The sequence below is a fragment of the Taurulus bubalis genome, assembly GCF_910589615.1.
Source record: "Taurulus bubalis genome assembly, chromosome: 5".
Taxonomy (NCBI): Eukaryota; Metazoa; Chordata; class Actinopteri; order Perciformes; family Cottidae; genus Taurulus; species Taurulus bubalis.
Window position 1 is genome coordinate 13,899,909 of NC_136593.1, and position 25,723 is coordinate 13,925,631.

Below are 25,723 nucleotides of genomic sequence, written 5' to 3' on the forward strand. Positions count from 1 at the left end.
ACATTGTCCCTGTTCCCTTACACCAAAGTGTCTGGTGCATGTAACAAGTCATGGCAACAATAAAGATGATATGTTATACAGTGAATGGAAAATGTAACAGCAATGTTACCCCGTTGTTACAAACTGTAAACTGCTTTTGTGATTAACTCTTTCATTGAGCATGAAACATAAATAAGTAAAGTTAAATCATTGTCTATTTTTCTCTGTTCATCACTTGAGTATAACATTCAAAAACGTTAACAGCTTTGTTCATTACTACCCCCATGTACCACCATGAGAAGAAAGACTGATGACTGACATAAATGACTGCTGTCCTGTTTTTGCACACTTGCAGTAAGGAGTCACCATGAGTACGGACGCTGAAATGCAGTGTTTTGGCCCGGCGGCCCTTTACCTCCGGAAATCTGAAAGGGAGAGAATTGAAGCTCAAAACACTCCCTTCGATGCAAAAACTGCATACTTTGTGACTGAGCCCGCTGAGATGTACCTCAAGGGGAAGCTCACTAAGAGAGATGGGGGCAAAGCCACCGTGGAGATTCTCGGTGGTGGAAAGGTAAGCGTGATGACAGTAGAATAAAACAAAGAGTTAAACAGTTTCAATTTCAAAGTAAACTGTCAAGGGTGACAGACTGTGTGATGTTTTTTACGTTGTATTAATTGACATACCAGTGCATGAAAGGCATGTCTTGTGAGGGAATGAAATATGTTCAGCACTATACTTTATCTGTAATTAACCCAAAAGATAAAAGGTGAAAAGATTTTAAATTGATATTTGTTAGTGGTTCTAAAAATCCTCTGACTGTAATACAAATAATAATGAATACTGACCAGCTCGCTCTCCACTGTAAAAACTGAAGTCCTGTGTTGTTTCTGTCCTTGTTACAGACTCTCACTGTAAAAGACACTGAGATCTTCCCCATGAACCCTCCAAAGTACGACAAGATTGAGGACATGGCCATGATGACCCACCTCAGCGAGCCATCTGTGCTGTATAACCTCAAAGAGCGATATGCAGCATGGATGATCTACGTGAGTTTTGGCCTCGTCATCACATCAGTAGACAAAACGGTGGCTAAAGGAAGACGTCAGTAAATATCCTCTCTGTCTTCACAGACCTACTCAGGGCTGTTCTGCGTGACTGTGAACCCCTACAAGCAGCTCCCAGTGTATGATGCAGTGGTTGTGCAAGGATACAGAGGCAAAAAGAGGATTGAGGCTCCACCCCACATCTTCTCCATCTCTGATAACGCCTATCAGTTCATGCTCACTGGTGTGTGAGAAGTGTGACGAAACTTTGCATGTTTTAAAAGGAAAATTGTACGAGAAGACAGCAACTATTACCGTATATATCAAATGTTTTTCTAAACACATATCTATTAAGCTAGTAGCAGCTAACAGAAGCTATTTTTTGTTTGTTTTTAAAGCCTTGGAATAATAGGTTTTTATAACCTCACGTCATTGGAAGATTTCTAGCAAATGTCAGATTAAATAAAACACAATTATGGAAGTAATTTGAAAGTATGCAACTTTTGTTTTGTTTTACAGACCGGGATAACCAATCCATCCTTATCACGTAAGTTTGCAAATGTTATAAATGATTTGTCTAACAGAAAGTAATCCTGAAATTAATGTAACTTAATGTCAAAGAAAAGTCTCAGCAAACTATATATTATTTGACATAAACATACCGTAACATAGACAGTATGCTTTACGTCACAAGTCAGCTTTTTTCAAGGTTTGTTCAGTTCACCATCAAGGAGATAATTTCTGCTAATTTCTCCTCTTTTTTGCTCTAAGTGGAGAATCTGGTGCAGGAAAGACTGTCAACACCAAAAGAGTCATCCAGTACTTTGCAACAATCGCAGTGGCTGGAGGAAAGAAAGCAGAACATCAGACTTCTGGAAAAATAAAGGTACATGAACAAATCTGTTTCAGGAAAAGGTGTCAAAAAAGCTGACATAGACATTAAATGTGATCTTGAACTATCAGGGATGAAGCATGAATATTTCCATTGATTGTTTTCTGAATAAAGGGGTCGCTGGAGGATCAAATCATTGCAGCCAATCCCCTGCTGGAAGCATATGGTAATGCCAAGACTGTGAGGAATGACAACTCATCCCGCTTTGTAAGTGTCTTTCTACCTGATTATTTTTAAACAATATCAGAATGCAATAAGTTATAATGCTAATCTATAGTCATTTTTTTAATAGGGTAAATTCATCAGAATCCATTTTGGAACAACTGGGAAGCTGGCCTCAGCAGACATTGAAACATGTAAGTGTAGAAATGATAAAGCAGATACTTCAGTCTGTTTTTGTTGAGCTCATTGAACAAAACTGACTGGTGTCTAACTGTGATCGACAGATCTGCTGGAGAAGTCTCGCGTGACGTTCCAGCTGTCTGCTGAGAGGAGTTACCACATCTTCTATCAGCTCATGACAGGCCACAAACCTGAGTTGATAGGTGATACTTTTTAGATTTTCAAAGACCATTCATTACCTGCTGTACGTGTGCTGACAAGAATTAACCACAAGGGCTTTCTTTTTCAGAGGCTCTCCTCATCACCACCAATCCATTCGACTATCCCATGATCAGTCAAGGTGAAATCACTGTCAAGAGTATTGACGATGTTGAGGAGTTCATTGCCACTGATGTAAGAAAACGATCAAGTCTAGACCCTCAAGAAGTCTATGAATTTAGAAATGTTTTATTTATAGAGCGGCAGTATAGAGCATAACTTATTACTTTTCTTTGAATACTCACAGACTGCCATCGACATCCTGGGCTTCAGTGCTGATGAGAAGGCCGGCATTTACAAGCTGACCGGAGCTGTGATGCACCACGGAGCAATGAAGTTCAAGCAGAAACAGCGTGAGGAGCAGGCTGAGCCCGATGGCAATGAGGGTATGTTGCACATTTGAAAACAATTAAAAAATTATAAATTTAAATATTTTATAACCTCTATAAAATTACCTCTCACCACTCAATTTTTGCTTCTTTGCAGTCGCTGACAAAATCGCCTACCTCATGGGCTTGAACTCGGCTGATTTACTGAAGGCACTGTGCTACCCAAGGGTGAAAGTCGGAAATGAGTTTGTGACTAAGGGCCAGACTGTGCCTCAGGTAAAACAATCACATGCAGTCCTGTGAATCTTAAAGCTATAGCTTCTGTTTGACCCTTGAAATCTTTGATTAATGATATTTTTATCTGTAAAAATTCAGGTCAACAACTCCGTCAGTGCTCTCTGCAAGTCTGTCTATGAGAAGATGTTCTTGTGGATGGTCGTCAGAATTAATGAGATGCTGGATACCAGGCAGCCCAGACAGTTCTTTATCGGTGTCCTGGATATTGCTGGGTTTGAAATTTTTGACGTAAGTTTGTTGATATAATCTTATGCATCTTCATTTAAAACGGTCACGTTTGCTGACCTTTGATATTTGAATCTGTGCAGTACAACAGCTTGGAGCAGCTGTGCATCAACTTCACCAATGAAAAGCTGCAACAGTTTTTCAACCACCACATGTTTGTCCTGGAGCAAGAAGAGTACAAGAAAGAGGGGATTGAATGGGAGTTCATTGATTTTGGTATGGACTTGGCTGCCTGCATTGAGCTGATTGAGAAGGTGAGAGACACGCTGAATATTCACAAACACAGAAAACTATCCGATGACTTGAAATCTTTTGTATTAATTCATCATTTCATTATGACAGCCAATGGGCATCTTCTCCATCCTTGAAGAGGAGTGTATGTTCCCCAAGGCATCAGACACCACCTTCAAGAACAAACTGTATGACCAGCATCTTGGTAAAACCAAGGCTTTTGAGAAGCCAAAACCTGCCAAAGGCAAAGCTGAGGCCCATTTCGCCCTGGTGCACTATGCCGGCACTGTTGACTACAACATCACTGGCTGGCTGGATAAGAACAAAGACCCCCTGAACGACTCAGTGGTTCAGCTCTACCAGAAGTCTTCAGTCAAACTGTTGGCTCATCTCTATATAGCACATGCTGGATCAGAAGGTACATGCTGTTACCTGTCTTTACATTATGAAATATACAATAATGCAAATTTATTTGTGTTAAATGTAATCATTTTAATGTAATTTTCATTCCACAGCTGACAGTAGCTCAAAGAAAGCTGGCAAGAAGAAGGGTGGTTCTTTCCAGACTGTGTCTGCATTGTTCAGGGTAAGATATAAAAGAAGGACTTTCGTACTTCGTTGCACTAATTTAGAGCCTTTTGCCAATGAAATATCCTTTTAATTCTTCAGGAGAATTTGGGCAAGCTGATGTCAAATTTGAGATGCACACATCCTCATTTTGTACGCTGCCTGATTCCCAATGAATCAAAGACACCAGGTATGTGCGCTTTCTGTCAATGTTGATTTAATTGATACATTTATTGAAATTAGAGACAAAAGGCAACACAAATAAAATGTGTCATGGGATTTTACCATTTCTTGTACTGTTACTAATTCATTACGTATAATACATGATCATAGGTCTCATGGAGAACTTCCTGGTTATCCACCAGCTGAGGTGTAACGGTGTGCTGGAAGGTATCAGGATCTGCAGGAAAGGTTTTCCCAGCAGAATTCTCTATGGTGACTTCAAGCAGAGGTAGCGGAAATATGACATTGGCAGTGATTGAAAAATTATCATCTAAAAGTATCATCTAACTGTAAAATATATTTACTTTCAGATACAAAGTATTGAATGCTAGTGTCATACCTGAGGGACAATTCATTGACAGCAAGAAAGCCTCAGAGAAGCTGCTAGGATCTATCGATGTGGACCAGACTCAGTACAAGTTTGGACACACCAAGGTAGAGGACTTGATTTAGGTAGAGGTATAAGAGTAACTATCATAAATAATGAATTACTGAAAGATAATTATAATCATTGACTCACAGGTGTTCTTCAAAGCCGGTCTGCTGGGAACTCTGGAGGAGATGAGAGATGAGAAACTGGCTGAGCTGGTCACAATGACTCAGGCTCTCAGCAGAGGTTACCTCATGAGGAGAGAGTTTGTCAAGATGATGGAGAGGAGGTACTGTGTCTATTATTGATGTTGTCTAAAAATGTAAAGCATGTTCTAAAACTCTGCAACTTTTTCACATTTTCTAATTACATTTTCTTCTTTGTTGTTGTCAGAGAGGCAATTTACTCTGTCCAGTACAACATTCGCTCATTCATGAATGTCAAAACATGGCCATGGATGAAGCTGTACTTTAAGATCAAGCCTCTGCTGAAGAGTGCAGAGACTGAGAAAGAAATGGCCCAAATGAAAGAAGACTTTGGAAAGATGAAAGAGGATCTAGCAAAGGCTCTGTCTAAGAAGAAAGAACTGGAGGAGAAGATGGTTTCTCTGCTGCAGGAGAAGAATGACTTGCAGCTACAAATTCAGGCTGTACGTTACAAAGTGCAAGACACATTGTTACTTCAATGATCCCGGTTTTTACAACTAACTAAATATTTCAATTGTATGTCATTTAGGAAGGTGAAACCCTCAGTGATGCAGAGGAAAGGTGTGAGGGGCTCATTAAAGCAAAAATCCAGTTTGAGGCCAAACTCAAAGAGACGTCTGAGAGACTGGAGGATGAGGAGGAAATGAATGCTGAGCTGACTGCAAAGAAGAGGAAGCTGGAGGACGAGTGCTCCGAGTTGAAGAAAGACATTGATGACTTGGAGCTCACCCTGGCCAAAGTAGAAAAGGAGAAACATGCCACTGAGAACAAGGTTGGTAAATCTTCCATAAAGCATTTAAGTTGTCTCTTTTACAATGCTTAAACCTTTGAAAATTGTTTTGACAATATTGTGAATACAGGTTAAAAACCTGGTTGAGGAAATGACATCTCAAGATGAGAGCATTGTCAAGTTGACCAAAGAGAAGAAAGCCCTCCAAGAGGCCCATCAGCAGACCCTAGATGATCTGCAGGCAGAGGAAGACAAAGTCAACAGCCTGACGAAGGCCAAAACCAAGCTGGAGCAGCAAGTGGACGATGTGAGTAATATCTGAATTTAAAAACAAAAGTTTAACTTGCTTATAAAATAGCAAAAATCTTTCTTTTACGTTTTTTTTTTTTAATGATCGCAATCATGGTTTATTTGGTGACACCCTTGGTTTAACAGCACGGACATATTGACTGTTACGTTGTTTTATCGACACATTTTGATTATCTGTCACAGTTAACTTACTTAATACGACTTTGAGTTGCACAGTGTAAGAAACACTAAATCTATTATCAACTTGACAAAATTGGGCTGGACTACATACATCACCAAACCATACATATCATCAAAAATGGAGTATGACCTTCTGAAAATATTAACAATTGTAACTTAAATTATGTAAAACATCTTTTTCATGGACAGCTTGAAGGTTCTCTGGAGCAAGAAAAGAAACTCCGTATGGATCTCGAGCGAGCAAAAAGGAAGCTTGAAGGAGATCTAAAACTGGCCCAGGAATCCATAATGGATCTAGAGAATGACAAGCAGCAGTCTGACGAGAAAATAAAGAAGTAAGTATAACAAAATGCAAAACGCCATCCTCCTAGCTACTTGCAATACATTATTTAATTGGAGGCACTACTTACACGTAACTCAAATGCGACGATTTATTCTATTCTCTGCAGGAAGGACTTTGAGATGAGTCAGATCCTCGGTAAGATTGAGGATGAGCAGACTCTTGGAATCCAGCTTCAGAAAAAGATCAAGGAACTCCAGGTAAGGTTTTTAGTACTAGTTGAAGGTAACCGGAACATTCAAATATCAAATAAATGGTTTTCACTTAAACCTTTTGTGTTTCAGGCTCGTATTGAAGAGCTGGAGGAGGAGATTGAGGCCGATCGGGCTGCTCGGGCCAAGGTGGAGAAGCAGAGGGCTGATCTTTCCAGGGAACTTGAGGAGATCAGCGAGCGGCTGGAAGAAGCTGGTGGAGCAACGTCTGTTCAGATCGAGATGAACAAGAAGCGTGAGGCTGAGTTTCAGAAGCTGCGTCGTGATCTGGAAGAGTCCACGCTGCAGCACGAGGCCACCGCTGCAGCTCTCCGCAAGAAGCAGGCTGACAGTGTGGCAGAGCTGGGAGAACAGATTGATAACCTCCAGAGAGTCAAGCAGAAGCTGGAGAAAGAGAAAAGTGAATACAAGATGGAGATCGATGACCTCAGCAGCAATATGGAGTCTATTGCCAAATTAAAGGTGAGAAAAGTACATTTTCTTACAGGGAGCAAAATATAATGGTAATAGTTTTGTAAATATATATGTTTTATTTTTACCAGGCAAACCTTGAAAAAATGTGCAGGACATTGGAAGATCAGCTGAGTGAGCTCAAATCCAAGAATGATGAAAATGTTCGTCATCTGAACGACCTGAGTACACAGAAAGCAAGACTTCAAACTGAAAACGGTATAATTATGATAGTTCGGGGTGTTCAAAAACTAGGCTCATGTTGCATACATTCAATTATATGGCTTCTCCCCTACTTTTAAAAACCCTATTCCACCTTTACTCCCTTTTACCTAAATGTAATATTTGTTGCAGATTGCACAAACCAGCAATTTTCCCAACCTCTAAACTTTCAAAATGTATCTCTGTTCAATATGATAGCCCAAGAGGAAAACCTTTCTTGCACAATAATGTGAATTATATACATTATACATTATTACGTGAGCCCTGATAATTTCATTCTGATGACCAATAAGTTCATTAATATCTTTGATTAGGTGAATGTACGCGTCAGCTGGAGGAGAAAGAAGCTCTTGTTTCTCAGCTGACAAGAGCCAAGCAGGCTTACACTCAGCAGATTGAGGAGCTGAAGAGGCACATTGAGGAGGAAGTTAAGGTAACAGTCTATGGAATCAGTAGAATTATTACAGAGAAAAAGGCCACCAGACAATTGGCATCAAGTATTAATGAGGTGCTCTTTTGTTTCAAAGGCCAAGAACGCCCTGGCTCATGCTGTTCAGTCAGCTCGTCATGACTGCGACCTGCTCAGAGAGCAGTATGAGGAGGAGCAGGAGGCCAAATCTGAGCTGCAGCGGGCACTGTCAAAGGCCAACAGCGAGGTGGCTCAGTGGAGAGCCAAATACGAGACCGATGCCATCCAGCGCACTGAGGAGCTGGAGGAGGCTAAGTAAGGACCAGTCCTGAAATCACCCTGTTTCCACATGCACTGATTCAGTAATGCATCACTGAGCCTGTTTACTGTATGGTTTAACAGGAAAAAGCTCGCCCAGCGTCTTCAGGATGCAGAAGAATCCATCGAGGCTGTGAATTCAAAATGTGCCTCTCTGGAAAAGACAAAACAGAGACTGCAGGGTGAAGTGGAAGACATGATGATTGACGTGGAGAGAGCTAATGCTCTGGCTGCTAACCTCGACAAGAAGCAAAGGAACTTTGACAAGGTTAGATTTCTATTTGTGCCTTTTTTGTTTAAATGAAGACCCTAGACTTGTCAATTACTGAAACACATGGGTCTGTTTATGTTTCAGATTCTTGCAGAGTGGAAGCAGAAGTATGAGGAAAGCCAGGCAGAGCTGGAGGGAGCATTAAAAGAATCTCGTTCTCTCAGCACTGAGATGTTCAAGCTGAAAAACTCATATGAAGAAGCTCTGGACCACCTGGAGACCTTGAAGAGAGAGAACAAGAACCTGCAACGTAAGACAATTATTATGTTCTCCACAACAGAACTAAGAAATGCAGCAAATCAATTTATCTGAAGTATCTTTGTTACTTTATTGTTTATATTGCTTCACATTCTAAAATGTATACCTCATGAATCTGCTCCAACAGAGGAGATCGCAGACTTGAGTGAACAACTTGGTGACAGCGGTAAAACGATTCATGAGCTTGAGAAGGGAAAGAAGGCAGTGGAAATTGAGAAGTCGGAGATCCAGACTGCTCTGGAGGAGGCAGAGGTAAATATTAGCAGAGCTTTAGCAGAGCCTCTTAGACTCATCTTGTAAAGGTATTGGACTTGACACAGTGCTATTTTTCCCTCTTTGTAACTCGGCCTCCATTTCTTTATTTTGAATGAACAACCTGTTATGCACTCTAGTTGATAAAGTAAGCACACTTTTTCACAGGCTACACTGGAGCATGAAGAATCCAAGATAATGCGCATTCAGCTTGAACTCACCCAAGTCAAGAGTGAAATTGACAGAAAACTTGCAGAGAAAGACGAGGAGATCGACCAGATCAAGAGGAACAGCCAGAGAGTGATTGAGTCCATGCAGAGCACTTTGGATGCCGAGATCAGGAGCAGGAATGATGCCCTAAGAATCAAGAAGAAGATGGAGGGAGACCTCAACGAGATGGAGATTCAGCTGAGTCACGCCAACCGCCAGGCAGCGGAAGCCCAGAAACAGCTAAGAAACGTGCAGGGACAGTTTAAGGTACATCCACAAAAAGATTTGTGGCTTAGCATTTTGCTTTGAAAACAAGCTGAAAGTGTTTGCTGACATATCTTTCAATGTTTTACAATTTAGGATGCCCAACTTCATCTTGATGACGCCATAAGAGGCCAGGAAGACATGAGGGAGCAGGTTGCCATGGTGGAGCGCAGGAACACCCTGATGCTGGCTGAGATCGAGGAGCTGAGAGCTGCACTGGAGCAGACGGACAGAAGCCGCAAAGTGGCTGAACAGGAGCTGGTTGATGCCAGCGAGCGTGTGGGACTGCTGCACTCCCAGGTATGCTCGAAGGTTGACAAACAAGAATGTTCTACAATAGTTTAAGATATGAAAATTAATTTTTGCTTCTTTAATCATAGAATACCAGCCTCATCAACACCAAGAAGAAGTTGGAGGCTGACCTCATCCAGATCCAGGGTGAAGTGGAAGATTCTGTCCAGGAGGCGAGAAATGCTGAAGACAAGGCCAAGAAGGCCATCACCGATGTGAGTCATCCGTACGCATTTCTATGCAATTGAACAGAAAGTATAATGCATAATATGTCAGTGCATACAATAATACTTAATAATACTAAGGCTATTTATTCTTAATTTCTGGTGCTCTAGTAGTTGTAATAGGTTTATATCCAATAATATAAAATGTAACAACATTTCAGGCTGCCATGATGGCAGAAGAGCTGAAGAAGGAGCAGGACACCAGCTCTCATTTGGAGAGGATGAAGAAGAACCTGGAGGTGACAGTGAAGGACCTGCAGCACCGCCTTGATGAAGCTGAGAATCTGGCCATGAAAGGTGGCAAGAAGCAGCTCCAGAAACTGGAAGCTAGGGTAAAGACAAATGTGATCTGATCTCAACTGTTTTTTTTTATATAAAAATCTTGCCCTCCAAGTAACAGCATACATCGTTCATATTTCAGGTACGTGAGCTTGAAGCTGAAGTTGAAGCCGAGCAGAGACGAGGAGCCGATGCTATTAAAGGTGTTCGTAAATATGAGAGAAGAGTGAAGGAGCTCACCTATCAGGTAGGCAGTTATTTTCTTCTGTAACGATTGATAGAATTGTCAGACAAAGATCCAAATTAATGCATTTCAATCCTTAATTCTTGCAGACAGAGGAGGACAAGAAGAATGTTGTCAGACTGCAGGATCTGGTGGACAAGCTGCAGCTGAAAGTGAAGGCCTATAAGAGGCAGTCTGAGGAGGCTGTGAGTCAGACACTTGTTATCACTGTTTCACTGTATTGTCTCAAACAAAGCTAAATGCTGTACAGTCAAACCTGGAAACAGAAAAAATACAATCACCCTTTTATATCTGTAATTATGATGGATGTTGACTCCAGAGTTGAATTTTCCTCACAGGAGGAGCAGGCCAACACTCACCTGTCCAGGTACAGGAAGGTGCAGCATGAGATGGAGGAAGCTCAGGAGAGAGCTGACATCGCTGAGTCTCAGGTCAACAAGCTGAGAGCAAAGAGTCGAGACATTGGAAGAGTAAGTGATACATAAAACTCAGTCAGTTCAAATGGTTTTTGATAGTCTTACAGAAAAGCAACATGATTGGTTTCTTGAGCTAATGTTGTTTGAAAGTTCAATATTTCACATGCATGAATATTCTGCTATTTCAATTTGGATTTGAAGTTAAAGCTACACACATGTCACATGACAATATTTTCCTCCCATAGGCGTAACGCCATTAACGATTTATTCTCTCCTTTTTCTATCAATTTCAGGGGAAGGAGGCTGAAGAATAAACTGCAACCTCTTTGAGAGACACAAATGAAAATCATAGAATATGCTCTTTCATTGGACTGCTCTCACTATATATTGTAGATCTATATTAAATAAATTATATTGAAAGTCTACTGTCTTTATACTTTTCTTTGCACAACACAAAGATACGCACTACTTGGTTTATGGAAGAGAAAATGGAAGAAGTGCAGATTGGGTTTCTTGATTCACTCGAGCAAATGTAGTAGTAGTCGTTGTCACTAAAGTAGTAGTCACTCATCGTAAAACAAACAATAGTTCATAGTAGTGTCATTATAGGGTTGAGTCCGGGTGTGTTGTCGCTCAGCCTGGGATCTGAATCTACAAATCAAAATCACTCACTTAAAAACACAATAGCCATGTTTTGACAAAGAGCATGGTATTTGTTACATTTCAATTAAATTAATTCAAAGGTATTTTTTGTTGATAGGAACAATAGCAGTACGTGTGACAGTCTTTATCCAAAACTCAGTTCAGTCAGGAGACAGAAACAACAACTACAACTGAATAAGCATTTGAGTTACCAACATGCTGCGCAGCAAAGAATGCCGATACAGAAGTAATTACACTTAAATAGGGATCTCCCAAATGTAGAACGTGACCATAATGAAATGGTTCGAAATTTACTTAGTCACTCTCATGCTCAATATAGTGTGCTGCAGGACTTTTTTTTTTATTTATTATTTTGGCCCTGCCGGTTTCTTCGTCTTTAAGCCTACGGGGTTTTGGTTATATTCCTGAAATGAGGTCTGTGGTTAACACAAGCCGAAGGCATTTTAACGTTTTGTTCTATGATCTAAAATATATCAGTAAATACCCACCTAGTGAATGTTTTATCTTTTAAGTGTCTTCAAAAAGGAGGCTGCTAACAAGTGGCTAAATGAGACTGTAAAACACCAACAAGCCAAACAATCCACCTCAACAGCCTCGTTGTGTATATTTGGGCTCATGCGACTGGGATGTAGTTCATTTATAGCTCAACGTTAGATATATACTTCTTCCGATTGCATTCACACTTCAAAAATCATAAAAGTGGTGTTCATTTGTGAAGATTATCTTGCTTAACCAAATTTGTAATTATCATAAAAGTTTGTTTGTCATGGATCTTTCTGCAAATATAAGTGGAGAGTACCAGTGCGTTGCTGACTTCAAGGGTTGGCCTACAAAAATACATCATGCCTGCAGCACTCTATTGTTTGTTAAATATAAAGCTCCAGCTATCAGCTCGTTAGCTTAGCTTAGCACAAAGACTGGAAGCAGATAGCCTGGCTCTTTCTAACAGTAACTAAAACCACCTTCCAGCACCTCTTAAGCGTACTAATTAACACGTGATATCACATTTGTTTAACTGGTATGTCAAAGTGTAAAAATTACACATAGTGTGTTTAATAGTTACATTTATTTCTTGGCAGTAACTCCATGTAGTCCTGTCATTGCCATGCGGTGAATGAAATGCCAACTATTTCTTTAAAGTCTGCTCTTACACAAAACAAATTCATATTTATTCCAACACTTTTGTAGTGGCTCTCACCTTCGGCCACTGGGCAGGAAACACATACTTTAAAAACACAATCACAATTATCATCTGAACTACCATAAGTAACTACCATACTAACATAAGGAGTCACTAGATGCAATATTTTAAAGAGTCAACCGGCAGTAAAGATGAAATGTGTTTTACTTGTTGCATCACCGCTCTTCCTCAAAGAAGAGAAGAAAATAAATTACACAAATTCTTTGGGAGGAAAGCAACCATCCAGTATTGTGTGCTTCCTCTTTGGGGAGCCATTTCATAAACATTGTGACAGATGACAGCTGGCGTTCCCACCACTAATCTTGTTGCACCTGTTTGCTCCTGAATCTGTGGCACCAGACATGTCAGAGGTCTCTACTACACACACGGGACAAGTATTTGTATAGTTAAATGTTGTATTTTTTAGTTCCTATTCATATGTTTTAACACACAGCTTAGTATAGTTTACAGTGGTATTTTTCTCTGAATAACCAATAATTTTAAATTATATTTATAATTCTAAATAATTATAAACATAATTTATAAATAACTGTATTCATGTTAAAGAAGTATCACATCTCACACAAACAAAAACTGCTTTAAGTTTCATTCCTGTTACACTTCTTAGCTCATTTCATATCCATGTTTCTCAAGTATGTTCCCATACTTTCTAAAAAAAAGACACAGCTATTAATTGCCTCAAGTTTTGAAGCAGTTATTAACTATGTAGTGGAACTCACTACCTTCTGAATATTGTGTTACAATCTTGATAAGAAAAAATGCTTTCTTACACATAATGCAGAAACAAATTCATAAGCTATTCAACTATTGAATACAAAAACTAACTTGCACAACAACTGACGTTACAACAGATTCTAGGTCTACTTGATAAATTGTAATTAAAAACGGTTTTACCCAACAGAAAGTCGTGTTCTGCAGTAGACCTCGTCTCTCCTGAAAGCTTCATCTGTTTAGAGTCTCTGATGTTCAGCTTATGGGAGACGAGCCTCTGAGGTCTGCTGGTTATACTTCATATGATGCATTAAAATGACAATGAGCCAAACTGCTTTGCCAAACACTGATGGTGTGATATCATGGCTAATTCAGACAGTGTATTTCTCTTTAAGCCACACAACGAGGCACAATGCCTGCTGGATAGAAGGTATCATTAATCAAAACAATACCATTGAAACCAGCTGGCATGAACAGGGCTGTTGGTTTAGTAAACCAGAGGACCTAAAACATCCCACTACTCCCATCTAGAGCTTTGTGTGTCTGTGGAAGTAGCCAGCAGCCTATCATCTTTCCACTGAAGACCTCAGCTTAGTGCTTGATATCTTTACTGACTGACATTATGAACAAATGCAAATGACCGCCATACAACCTGCTCGCCTCTTGGATTTCTTTTCTGGTCCTCGGGATGCCACTGAATACTCATATTTTAATCTTTGACAGCTGACGCAGAGCTGCTCACTGGACATCAGAGTGATACAGTTCACTGCATTGTAAAGTCAACACATAAAACTAAAATGTATTTTTAATCTCACTTCCTAAACTGCAGAGTTAGTAACCGAAATAGCTTACTTTAGATTACAGCACTAGTTTTGATGACAGTAAGTAAATTCCTGCAACACTCGCAAGGTGCAGCTAGATCCCACACAAGTAGCTTTCTGCAAGTTGTCTTTTTTTATGGCATGACATAAAATATTGAAATGTTTTATAGCATAGGATGCTATGGCGCTTTTATGACATATTAACTATGACTTTTATTTTCGAATTAAAATGAATTTAGATTTAGATATTTCCATGGGAAGATACAAACTTCTTTTTCGATTGTTAGTAATAGTAAATGAAATATGACTGATAATAATGATAACAGTGGGTGCCTAGCAGAGCCATGGCAGCAAGTGCAACCACAATCCAGGTGTAACACCAATTAATGGATACCTGGATCTTCTTTAACACATACTATTCATAAGACATTTTAATGGCATACTATAGTATTTTTTGCCATGCGTGTGGTATACAATACAATGGCTTTCTCAATTACCTTTTTATGGACTACTATCATATGACCAATCATCTTTTTTTATGACTTACAATGACTTTTTTATGTAATAAAATTCTATTACTTTTTTTTTTTTTTTTTACTTTTATAGCATATTAAAATCAGATGTTTTCATTAATTCTTTTATATAACATTTGTATTGCGTACTATAGAGACTGAGATGGGGTGTAGTGCCAGTGAAATGGTTGTGGCTGCAGGAGTTAATACTTTCCAAAATGTTTTAAGAAATCTTATGTATACATTTATTTGCCAGGTTAATTCAATTTAATTCAGTTTATTTTGTAGAGCCCAGAATCAGAAATTACAAATTTACCTCAGAGGGCTTTACAATCTGTACACATACGACAGCCCAGGAAAAACTTGTCCAAAAAACAGAAGAAAAAAATGTCACGGGGAAAAAAGGGAAGAAACCTTCACGAGAGTAGAGGAGGAGCCCTCTCCCGGATGGACAGAATAATGTGTGAAACTTAACAGAGTTTCAGCACATTCAATGAATATGACAGAACGTATTCAGCTCCAGACACAATCACGATCCATGGAAACTTGAGAGGCGACAAAGCACAAAGACTCCGGGGATGAATTAGAGTTAGCAATGTGCATAGAAGAGGCATGAATACGTCCAGAAGGAGATAGAGAAGAGGAAAGAGGCGCTCAGTGTATCCTAAGATGTCCCCCAGCAGTCTAGGCCTATAGCAGCATATCTAGGGGCTGGACCAGGGCAAACTGGAGAGGCCCTATAAGCGCTATCAAAGAGGAAAGTCTTAAGTCTTAAGTCTATACTAAATAAATGTGATGACTGTGTCTGCCCCACGGAGTAAAAGGGGAAGCTGGTTCCACAGAAGAGGAGCTTGGTAACTGAAGGCTCTGGCTCCCATCCTACTTTTCAAGACTCTAGGAACCACAAGTAACCCTTCATTCAGTGAGCACAGTTCTCTAGTGAGGTCATATGGTAGTATAAGCTCCTTAAGATATAATGGCGCATCACCAATTAAGGTGAGGAGAAGGATTTTAAATTTGATTCTGGATTTTACAGGGAGCCAGTGCACAGCAGCTAATACAGGAGTAATGTGATATCTTTTCTTAGTTTGTGTTACTACACAAGCTGCAGTGTTCTAGATCAACTGGAGAGATGTAAGAGACTTATAAGAGCAGCCTGATCATAAGGAATTACAGTAGTCTAGTCTCGAAGTAATACATGCGTGAACTCATTTTTCTGCATCGCTTTGAGAAAGGATGTGCTTAACTTTTGAAATTTTACGTAGGTGAAAAAAGGCAGTCCTTGAAATGAGTTTTACGCTGAGTACAGTGGTGCTGGACGCCAGAGCAATGCCATCAAGAGAAACTATATCATTAGATAATTAATTTCTAAGGTGTTCTGGGCCGATATTGTCAAGGTGGACGTGGTGAGAGGGAAAAATCTAAAAGTATTTACTCGTCAGGATCAAAAACACACGGGAAACAAAGAGTACTCTAGAAACAGATTCTACTCAGACTTGAAGGCGATGCACACACACAGGGATACAAAGACAATCTGGCAGGGGACCAGGGGAAACAGGGGAGAATATATATAAAGAGAAAGTCACACAACTGATTTGCAACTACTTTCTCAAGGAAAGAGAGGAACAGAAGGTTATAGATCGGTCTGTATAGCCAACATGGTTAAGAAATCATCTTTCAGACTATACGCTACCAGTTCCAGCCGTGGAGACATTGGTAAAGCTGTCTCTTTATAAAGCATTGTCTATGTATTTTAATTGTGCTTTTGTATGTATTTCATTATATTTAATTGTTTGTATTATCTGGATCTTGAGTCTGAAATTAAAGTTTGATATACTTGGACTTTTATTTAAATCTTTAATATAATATGACCCTTTTGTATTACTTTACTGAATTCATACAAGACATTTTGTGACATTGTTCAAGGCATACTGACTATTTATGACATTTCTTATGACATACTTTACTATAACTTTTTTACTTTCTCATTTGTTTTGACATTTCTAGACATACGATACTACGACATTTTCACAACTTATTATACAGCAAAGTTTTATGATTTCTTTTTTTATTTTAATATGATTTTATACCGGCTGCACAGTGGTGCAGTGGCTAGCACTATCAACCAATAGCAAGGTGGGCCCGGGTTCAATCCCCGATCCCGGGCAGTCCTTCTGTGTGAAGTTTGGATGTTCTCCCTGTGGCAGTGTGGGCCCTTGAGCTTCCTCTCACAGTCCAAATACATGCAGCTTAGGTCAATTGAAGGCTCTAAAATTGACCGTAGGTGTGAATGGTTCTCTGTCTGTATATGTGCCCTGTGATAAACTGTCATCCTGTCCAGGGTGAACCCTGCCGTTGCACAATGAGAGCTGGGATCGGCTCCAGCGCCCCTGCAGTTTGGATAATAGAAGGGAATTCTTCTATACATTTAAATTTTTTTTAAATATGATTTGGACATTTTTTATGATATTTTTATGGCAAAGAAATGAGTCAAGTACAATAAGGAATCCGAGCTGAAGTGAAAAATATCAACAGCATTTAATGACCAAAGATATAAACATTTAAATATCCATTTTTGTAATGTGACTGACAAAATCTTTACAAATTTAGCCTTCATCTTCTGCTGACTGCTTCGCATTGTCTGTACAAAAATGAGGTGGCATTAGAGACTGGCACAAAGAGAGGAAACTGTCCCAAGTAAACAACATCAGCAAAAGGAAAAGCAACATTACAGCAAAACACATTAACATTCTTCTGATTTGATACTCAGTAAATAAAATGGACATGAACATACAGTATGTATGTATGTATGTATGTATGTATGTATGTATTTGTTTTTGTCTGTTTTGCAATTTTCTTGTAAACGGCTTAGTGAGATCACACAAGCTTCAAACACATTCAATTCCTTCATGTTTACATTTTTCCACAATATCCAAATAAATAAAATAATACATAAATTAATTAAATAAGCAACATTGATTTCATAATCAAACTGAATTAATAAAAGGGTGTCCCCACACATGCCACTGCCTTATTTGTATGTTATAACAGTTCTAAATCCATACATCTTCTCCAGCCTTCGTTTTTTCCTAAAGAAATGACAAAAGTTTAATCAGGCAGTAAGTTGCTCATAACTTCTCTGTGCTTTTACTTGTTGCAAAAACCTAAATTGCAAACACTGACAGTTATTGTAGGCTTCACTGAAGTCAAACTTTCAGCTTCATTCAGTTACACACAGTAAAGAGCACTGAGGCCTCCACATCACCCCAAATATCCACAGGGGGCGCCCTCACTTCTCCACACAGTAATGGAGAGCTAAATGTGGACAGGAATGTAAAATATCCATCAGACTATGTACACGCATTTTTTAATTGTTTAAAATATCATGCAAATTAATACCGGTAATTCAAAACGAAACTACAACACTGACCTCAACAGCAGTAATATATTGTAGGCTATAAAGACTTCCATAAAATGTATTTCTTTCAGTGTCCAACAGTGTTGTTTGAATAATGCAATATGACCTTATTAATACTTAATACTCTTTTGGAAGCAGTGTTTTTGCTGAGGTTTCCGAACAGTGTTGAGCTTGAATCTGTTTCTCCTGGTTCCCACCATGCTCGGGTACAGCAGAGAAGCACAACAGTAGGTATTACTGTACATAAACATTCACTCGTTTCAGTCAGTACTAATGGAAAATTACATGTTTCCGACAGGCTTCAAATATATAATATACAGTGTGCATATGGGACAAAGTTAATCTATGAAAATGGACAGTGTCTGTGCTTTGATTCAAGGCTGAACCACAGTGTAGAGATAAACAACACAGAAGGGCAGCAGGGTTCGTTCTCGTTGCTTTGACAAACATCTGTCCACAGGAAGGCAGGAGGGGAGGCCAATTGCTTGACAAACTTCTGTTGTGCTCCTTTTAAAATGCTTCATAAGTTCATGAAGAGCATTTATTTTGTTCCCTGACTAAGAAGTCCATTTAGGGCTGAAACATTGCGACCCTTGAACTTGAGTGTGTCTTTCGTTTGGCCCTGCAGGATGAACGTCAACACATCTAAGAGCCAAAGGTTCCTACCATCCAAAATGAGTGCAACAAGGCACTGCAGGGTGGAACACCAGGCAGACAGAGATAAACAACATTTTACAAATATTTTGACAAAAAAAAGCTTTAAAAAAATATCCCGAGTAACTCTTTAACCAGATCAAATGATCAAAAACACAAAAAGACACCAGGGACTGATGAATCACTGTGGGAACATGGTTTCAGGATTTTATCATGCATAACTCCTCAGAAACAAGACATTACAAAGACTTCACTAGAATACATTAAATAAATGTGTACACATACCAGCAGGATTTGTGCTAATCTTAATCAATTGTGGTTCAATATGCCGTAAGAAACATCCTGTGTTAAACATTTATAAATGTAATTTAAAGATTTTTTAACAATCTATCTTTTTTAATTTAATTTTATGAAAACATTTTTAATTTTTTATTATAGCACAATAAGTAACACATTTTATGTGTTTTAACATTACATATGCTGTAGCCTTGTTTGCCAAACTAAGCAACCAATAGAACATTTTAGTGAAAACAGCCAGCAAGACATCTTGCTCACTCTTTGAACTTAAAATAAGGCATAATACTAAATAGCTTTATACATAAAATATTTTGTAGCTGGAATTATTGGTCAATAACGGACTAGGCGATCCAGAGAAAATTAATTTGCAATATTTTGATAATCAACAGTCAAAATGACAATGATTTGCTTGTTTCAGCTTGTGCGCTTTTCTGCTCTTTTATCACCTTAAAATAATATTTAGAGGTTTGGGACTGTTGGTTCAATTTTTTTATAGACAAAACAACTAATAGTTTATTAATTGAGAACACAATTGACAGAATAAGAGATAACACCTGCAGTCCTAATATATGTTTTTGTGATTTTTTGTTTTCATCATGGCCTTAATATTATGCCTGAACAAAAAGAGCATTAATCCTGACATGAATTAAATATATTGCACAATCTAAAAAAACTTTGGTGCCAAACTCAAGTAGTAATACCCCCATACATACAGTACTGGGCTAACATTTAATTGTAAATACATTGTTTAATTTTACAGCTTCATAATTTAGTAAAAAGTTGAATCAGATATCAATGCAGAGACAAGGTACGCATGATAAAATATAAAATATTCGCCACAGCAAATCATCACTTTGAACGAGACATCAGGGAAACCTCAACAGAGGGTCAAACAACCTCACATACTAATAACATAATGATAACATTGAAAGCTGTTCAGAAGCTACATTCCCCATACAGAAGCATACATAAGTGCATAAATTCAGGTTTGACAAATTGTGGCGATACAAGATAGAAAAAAAAACGGACAGAGAGCTTCCCATCCATCAAATAAATGATGTTTAAAAATCACACACTGGCGTATGCGCATGTTTTGTGCTCTAAGACTACAGAGATAACACTGCATGTAAATTACTTAAAATCTAAATTTGATTGATAAATTGATGGCAATGATAATTACTGCTAAACATCAGATTATCACAGCATTATTGCATTAAATCATGCAGTGGTTTGAAGGATTCACTACTACAGTTCTGTCAATAAAATCACTGTTAAAATTCCATAATTTGGTTTGTTTTTGTGTGATTTTACACCCTTTAACAATTCTCATCAACTGGAAGATCATAACGAGTATCTCTGGAAGCATTTCAACAAACCTTGACTTTAACAATCCTCGTATGAATGAAACTACTTTGATTTTAAAATCACAATATCTGGCTGAAGGTCTAACATTGGTATTTTTCCTCATACTGACTTTTCTCAAGTGCTCTGAGAAAATATGTTTCGGGGGACAAATAATACTGAATATATTTGCAAAAGGTCAGAGTAGGATTGAAAGACACTGAAGTGAACGAGAGGTCAAGGCCCGGATCTACTATCATGTAAAAAACGCTGAAGGTGCAGACATATGTGCAAACATATTTACTAGGACAGGATTTAAAAAGAAAAACTGGCGGAGATAATTTATACTCAATTTCATGAAGCCAAAAAAGCATAAAGTTTTCGGAAGCATCAGCGTCTGAGCTCTGCACATTCTGTCTATCTATTTTCATTTTCCTGCTGTAGCAGTTAGCTTTATGTGTGGTGTGCACAATGTAAAGTTGTGTAAATGCCTTGGATAGCTTTACCCAGAAGTTGTTTGGGAATTGTAAATCCATATAAACAGATAACTATTGAGATGGGCCTAATCTAATGAGCCATCCCAAACACACAAATGCTGTAAAGCCTACAGCTGAAAAGTCATATAAATATATCCAGAGCTGTTCAACATTGTGTCAGACAGTGACAAAGAAAGATCAATAAACTCAAACTACTCTCTCCACAAAGCGGTGCTCAGCCAATTCTGGAGCTCTAATTGGTTAGCTACGGTGCATTGCTGATGTTGCTTGCAATTCCATGTTTTGCTACTTTATTAAAGGTACCCTGTGCAGTTTCTGACCACTAGTAGTGCTATGGAGCAATATTTTTGTTAGTGGGTCCATGTTTTGGTGCTGTTGTGTACGTGATATACACTGTCCTGCCAATGGTTTTTACGCTATTCCACTGGTCTACAGGTGGCAGTGACGCGCCAAGAAATGTTGCAATACGCCAGAAAATTCTGGGAGGAAGAAGACTGCAAACAAGTAGACACGTATGTAAACAAAGCGATTGCAACATTTTCAAAATATTTATCAAAATGTTTTATGAGGCAGGAAGTGCATTCAACATATTTGTTAGATCTCGAGAATACACGTAATTTGTTTTGGTTAGAAACATTGATTGTAAACAGAAACTTTGCTTGCAAGAGTAAAGAACTCCACAGAGCACCTTTGATACTTCCAACTCAACTATATCGTAGAGGGAAATAGTGTACTTGTTACTCCCCTACATTTATCTGACAGCTGTAATTACTTTTCATTTGAACATTTTACATTAAAAACCTATGCTGAGTTTAAAAAATAATTGTGATAGATAAAACTACTCAACAGTATACAAAGTAGTGAAAATGAGCTCCATTTTGGCAAGCAACAACATTAAAATGGATGCTTAATACATCAGTAATAATAACCTGATAATATACTGCATGATATGTAGAAATAACACTGATCGCACCCTTTCTTCCATCAAATAAGTATTTTTAAGCAACGTTTGTTTCTCATACTTCTCTACTTTTACTGAAATAAGATCTTGACTGCATGAGTTTTTATGGTATCTCTAGCAACGTAAGACAACTTGAATACTTATTTCCACCACTGTGTATTTACAACAAAGGAAATAAGTCTGAGTTTTAGATCTTTTGTAATTTCACCACCACAATCAAACCTCAAATTGCGATTGACGTCTGTTCCGGCTGGGCGATCACTTATTTGCCCGGTAGAAGTGCATTTCAGCTGCCTCCCTGACTTTTTGGTGGTTGCTTAAATGGCTGAGCATGTGTGCAAAAGATTTAAACATGCTGGTCTTCGTTTAAGTAGCATGCACACTCGACACATTCTATAATTTGCACTCAAGCAAGCCCTGAAACACCAACAAATGCATAAGCAATAAGGCAATAAACACTAAGAGCTGTTCCACAAATTATTTTCAAGCACAAATGCACTATGTGTCGTTTGTACAACAAAAAATAATAATTTTGTAGAAGCTGTCTGATTTGACCTTCAGTAGATCCGAGCCTAAACCCAAAGAGATGAATGTCAGTTAGAGTGTTTGCACGTGTCAGAGATGGAAAAGAGGCAGAGTAAGCTGGATAAAGAGAAGGACTCCTATAGAAGACTGCAGTGCACAACCTCGTCCACACTCAGACGTGTTTTCCTGCAATGAGAGTTAACAATAAATAATATTTTTTCAAAGCAAATTATTCATCACTTGTACATCAAATACTTGTGGATGTTTTTGCACACCATGAATGGAATTTGTGCCTCATTTCTAAGTGTCAATGTGACATTTATAATAGAGAAAGATATAAAATCAGAAACAGATATTTTATGAGAATATACATTATAGTTTGTAGGTAAATAATTGTAATGTAGTGTACTGAATAATGCCAAAAGCTGCCTGAAAACAACTTGTTTGCAAAATGTGTGAAATCAAAAGTGTTAATAGCACACTGAAATGTGGTGTGAATAGTCATAAAGATGGGGGATGTGCTTTTGTGGAAATATTTGGATAATGTGACACAATTTCAGACTTCAGAATTCATAGTGTTGTTCACTTAGAACGTAACAGAAATACTTGTATCATGAATATAATTAGAGAGCAAAAAGAGAGAAGCTCAAACTCAAGCTCCTTGGCCAATAATACTGTTAAGTTATTGTGGATGCCAGATTGTCAGTTTTGGAAGGTTACAGGGGAATGTTACCAAAGTAACTTGTTAGTTAGTTAGTTACTTCTGCCAAATTAGCAATAGCTAAGTTCTCTAGTTAGTGTTATAATGTATAGCTACGCAGCATTATGATCATTAATTAAATTCTAGTAATTACTGTTCAAATGATGAAGCACAGTCTGTGGCATAGTTTTATTTTTTTAATGAACTACATTAATGATTAATGCTTTAGCTGTGTAGTTAGCCAACTAGCTTAGTTCACTACTGTTTATCTGGAGAGATTAGCTAGCTTCAGACCAAGTTAGCTAGGTCGAGGCTAATTTATAATTATCTATTTAACTAGAATTGCATAAAGATGTGTGAGTGTACAAAGCAGTGACACGGAGAGGGCATTTGTTAAAATCCAATTATTCTTTCTGTGACAATAGTTTCCTATGCAATATAGCTTACGTGTTTAAAAAAAAAATCTGTGCTAAAAATGGTACATTGCTCGCTCAGGATTGAGACACAAATATAATGCTGTATTTATAGTATATCTACTTACTAAGACACTGTAGTCAAAGCAGGATGGCGGGCCTTTGCGATACCGTGCGTTGCTCAGTACTTCGCATGGATTCTCCTCCTGAACTGTTTGTTTTTAGTTAAGGGTGGTTACAGTGAACATACCTGCCCCACAAGATTGAAGAGATTTCCATCTTCAGCACAAATGAAAGCACCACAGAGTGTGTGAGCATGAAAAGGATACACTCTGTCTTAATCTGCGTCAATCTCTCTATCTCACATGAGCTGCAGGGGAGCGTCTCAGCGACCACAAAGAGGAGGTTGGTATTTTCTATCCGCTTAGCGTGGAAAAGCCTGTGGGAGACAGTGATGGATACTTAGCCAACCTCATACAGTACGTACAGTGCAGGTATGAGAGCACAAACACATTCTGCTGACCCTTCAGAAAAACGCACCGTGAGCAGTTTCCACAGTCCTGCAGCACATTGTAGGAGTTGGTGGTGTTTGTAAAGTAGAACTGGCTTTGGATGGTGACACAGCTGCTTTCCCTTGTTTCAAAACCTTCAACCAGGAGATCATCTAGAACACAACAGTTGAACACTTTATGTCATGTGTATATTATTTTTAAAGTTCATTCTGTGTTTTTAATTGAGATTAAGATGATCTAAACAGGAGAAAACTGGTTTAAATTTACTTTTTCCCCAGATATTATGTACACACGTATTGTTGCAAGAACACACCACATGTTTATGGTAACAGAAGTTTAAGGCAAAAAATAAGGGCAAAATGGAAATGAGCTGCTTGTGAGATGTTTGTAGAAGGGATTTTTTTCATCCAATGTGTATCATTGTTAACATAAAAACAAAGTAATCGCACAGATATTCATGTGCACACAAGAATGTGTGAGGATGCAAAAATCCACCTTGGTAGAGCCAGCTGTTGTAAGCGAGTCCATATAGCAGCTGCTGGGTCACAGACCTAAAACAGTGTTCACATTGCACTTTAAATTAAATACAATCTGTAAACATTAATAAATACCATTAAGCATGTCACAGCTACTGGTTTCATGTGCAGACGTTTATACACAGTTACAAAAGTTTGAAAGGACACCACACATGCTCTTGGTGTCGTTTGATTTGCAGTACACAAAGTCTTACCATGCCACCGTGGATGTCCACCAGGCCAAGCTGAGGATGTCAGCAATGGAGGGCTACAGAAACATGGTTACAGTGGGAACAGATAAGAGCTTTCCACCAACTCAAAACGTTATAAAATGTTCCTGATTCTAAAATCTGCAGGTGGTCTCTTACCACAAAGATGCCCCTAGGTGCTGCACCAGTATGGCTGCTGCTGACTGGTTCACATGCAGACTGGTAGTGGAAAGACTGGCGGCGATTGAAGATGGAGTTGTTGTAGAGTGCATGCATCAGGTAAGGGTCAACATCACCAAAAAAAAGACCGATCTGTGATGGATGAAGAAAAATAGAAAGACAGTTACAGAGACAAAAAAAAAAAAACATAAGGGAAATAACGCCACAGTGGCTTAACATAAACTTTGTTCAAGTTCTCCACTTGTTACTTTCTTGACTCAATCCTACAACTGAATTGAACTGCTATGAACCGAAGGAAATTCAAATGTATTTGGGCGAGTTAAATACCTGTAACCTGAATGCGCGTCAGCTAAATTAAATGTAATGTAAAAACAATTTTCAACACAAGAAAACATAGTAAATATGCTGTAAAACATGAAATAACAACAACACCATTCACAACAGTTGATAAAATAAACTCACAAAACATGATTAGAGTTTTTCAAACCTTTGGTTTTGCCTCACTTTTAAAACATAGTGAAAGATACTATCCTCTTTCTTCTAAAAGTAGATAGTACATGCAATCCTACAGTATTAAATAAGCACGTTACCACACAAAGACATACCTTTTTCCAATGATCTCTCTGATTAGACATAACCAGGAATCCACCATCATCAACGAGATAACAGAGGAGGTCCTACAAACAACACAGCACAGTGTACATCAAGTGAGAAGTGTTTTAACTATTTACTTTATTGCTGAGCAGCAA

The 25,723-nt window shown here is 38.5% G+C and overlaps 2 protein-coding genes across 2 annotated transcripts in view; one reads left to right on the plus strand and one right to left on the minus strand.

Moving 5' to 3' along the window:
• Positions 1-346: 346 nt before the first annotated feature.
• LOC306736342 (myosin heavy chain, fast skeletal muscle-like) lies at positions 347-11,267 on the plus strand (the record flags this gene model as incomplete). Its single annotated transcript, XM_079217967.1, has 39 exons — positions 347-553; positions 886-1,029; positions 1,114-1,270; positions 1,546-1,573; positions 1,798-1,912; positions 2,033-2,125; positions 2,211-2,274; positions 2,365-2,463; positions 2,550-2,653; positions 2,766-2,904; positions 3,005-3,123; positions 3,223-3,372; positions 3,453-3,623; positions 3,712-4,018; positions 4,116-4,186; positions 4,270-4,357; positions 4,501-4,618; positions 4,701-4,824; positions 4,912-5,048; positions 5,153-5,408; positions 5,495-5,737; positions 5,826-6,002; positions 6,374-6,519; positions 6,634-6,724; positions 6,809-7,198; positions 7,279-7,405; positions 7,723-7,841; positions 7,936-8,132; positions 8,220-8,403; positions 8,491-8,656; positions 8,792-8,916; positions 9,085-9,393; positions 9,487-9,690; positions 9,771-9,896; positions 10,067-10,237; positions 10,327-10,431; positions 10,518-10,613; positions 10,767-10,898; positions 11,138-11,267. 39 exons carry the CDS (start codon positions 347-349, stop codon positions 11,156-11,158), a joined length of 5,820 nt encoding a protein of 1,939 aa, XP_079074093.1. The 3' UTR covers positions 11,159-11,267.
• Positions 11,268-22,535: 11,268 nt separating this feature from the next.
• The window catches only part of cacna2d2b (calcium channel, voltage-dependent, alpha 2/delta subunit 2b), a gene marked incomplete at both ends in the record, with an annotated part of 33,226 nt that continues 30,038 nt past the window's right edge, over positions 22,536-25,723 (minus strand). The window contains 8 exons of the mRNA XM_079217716.1: positions 22,536-22,631; positions 23,687-23,769; positions 23,888-23,997; positions 24,099-24,222; positions 24,566-24,621; positions 24,801-24,853; positions 24,954-25,106; positions 25,580-25,651. Coding sequence (XP_079073842.1) covers positions 22,536-22,631; positions 23,687-23,769; positions 23,888-23,997; positions 24,099-24,222; positions 24,566-24,621; positions 24,801-24,853; positions 24,954-25,106; positions 25,580-25,651 — 747 coding nt within the window. The remainder of the gene's footprint in view (positions 22,632-23,686; positions 23,770-23,887; positions 23,998-24,098; positions 24,223-24,565; positions 24,622-24,800; positions 24,854-24,953; positions 25,107-25,579; positions 25,652-25,723) is intronic.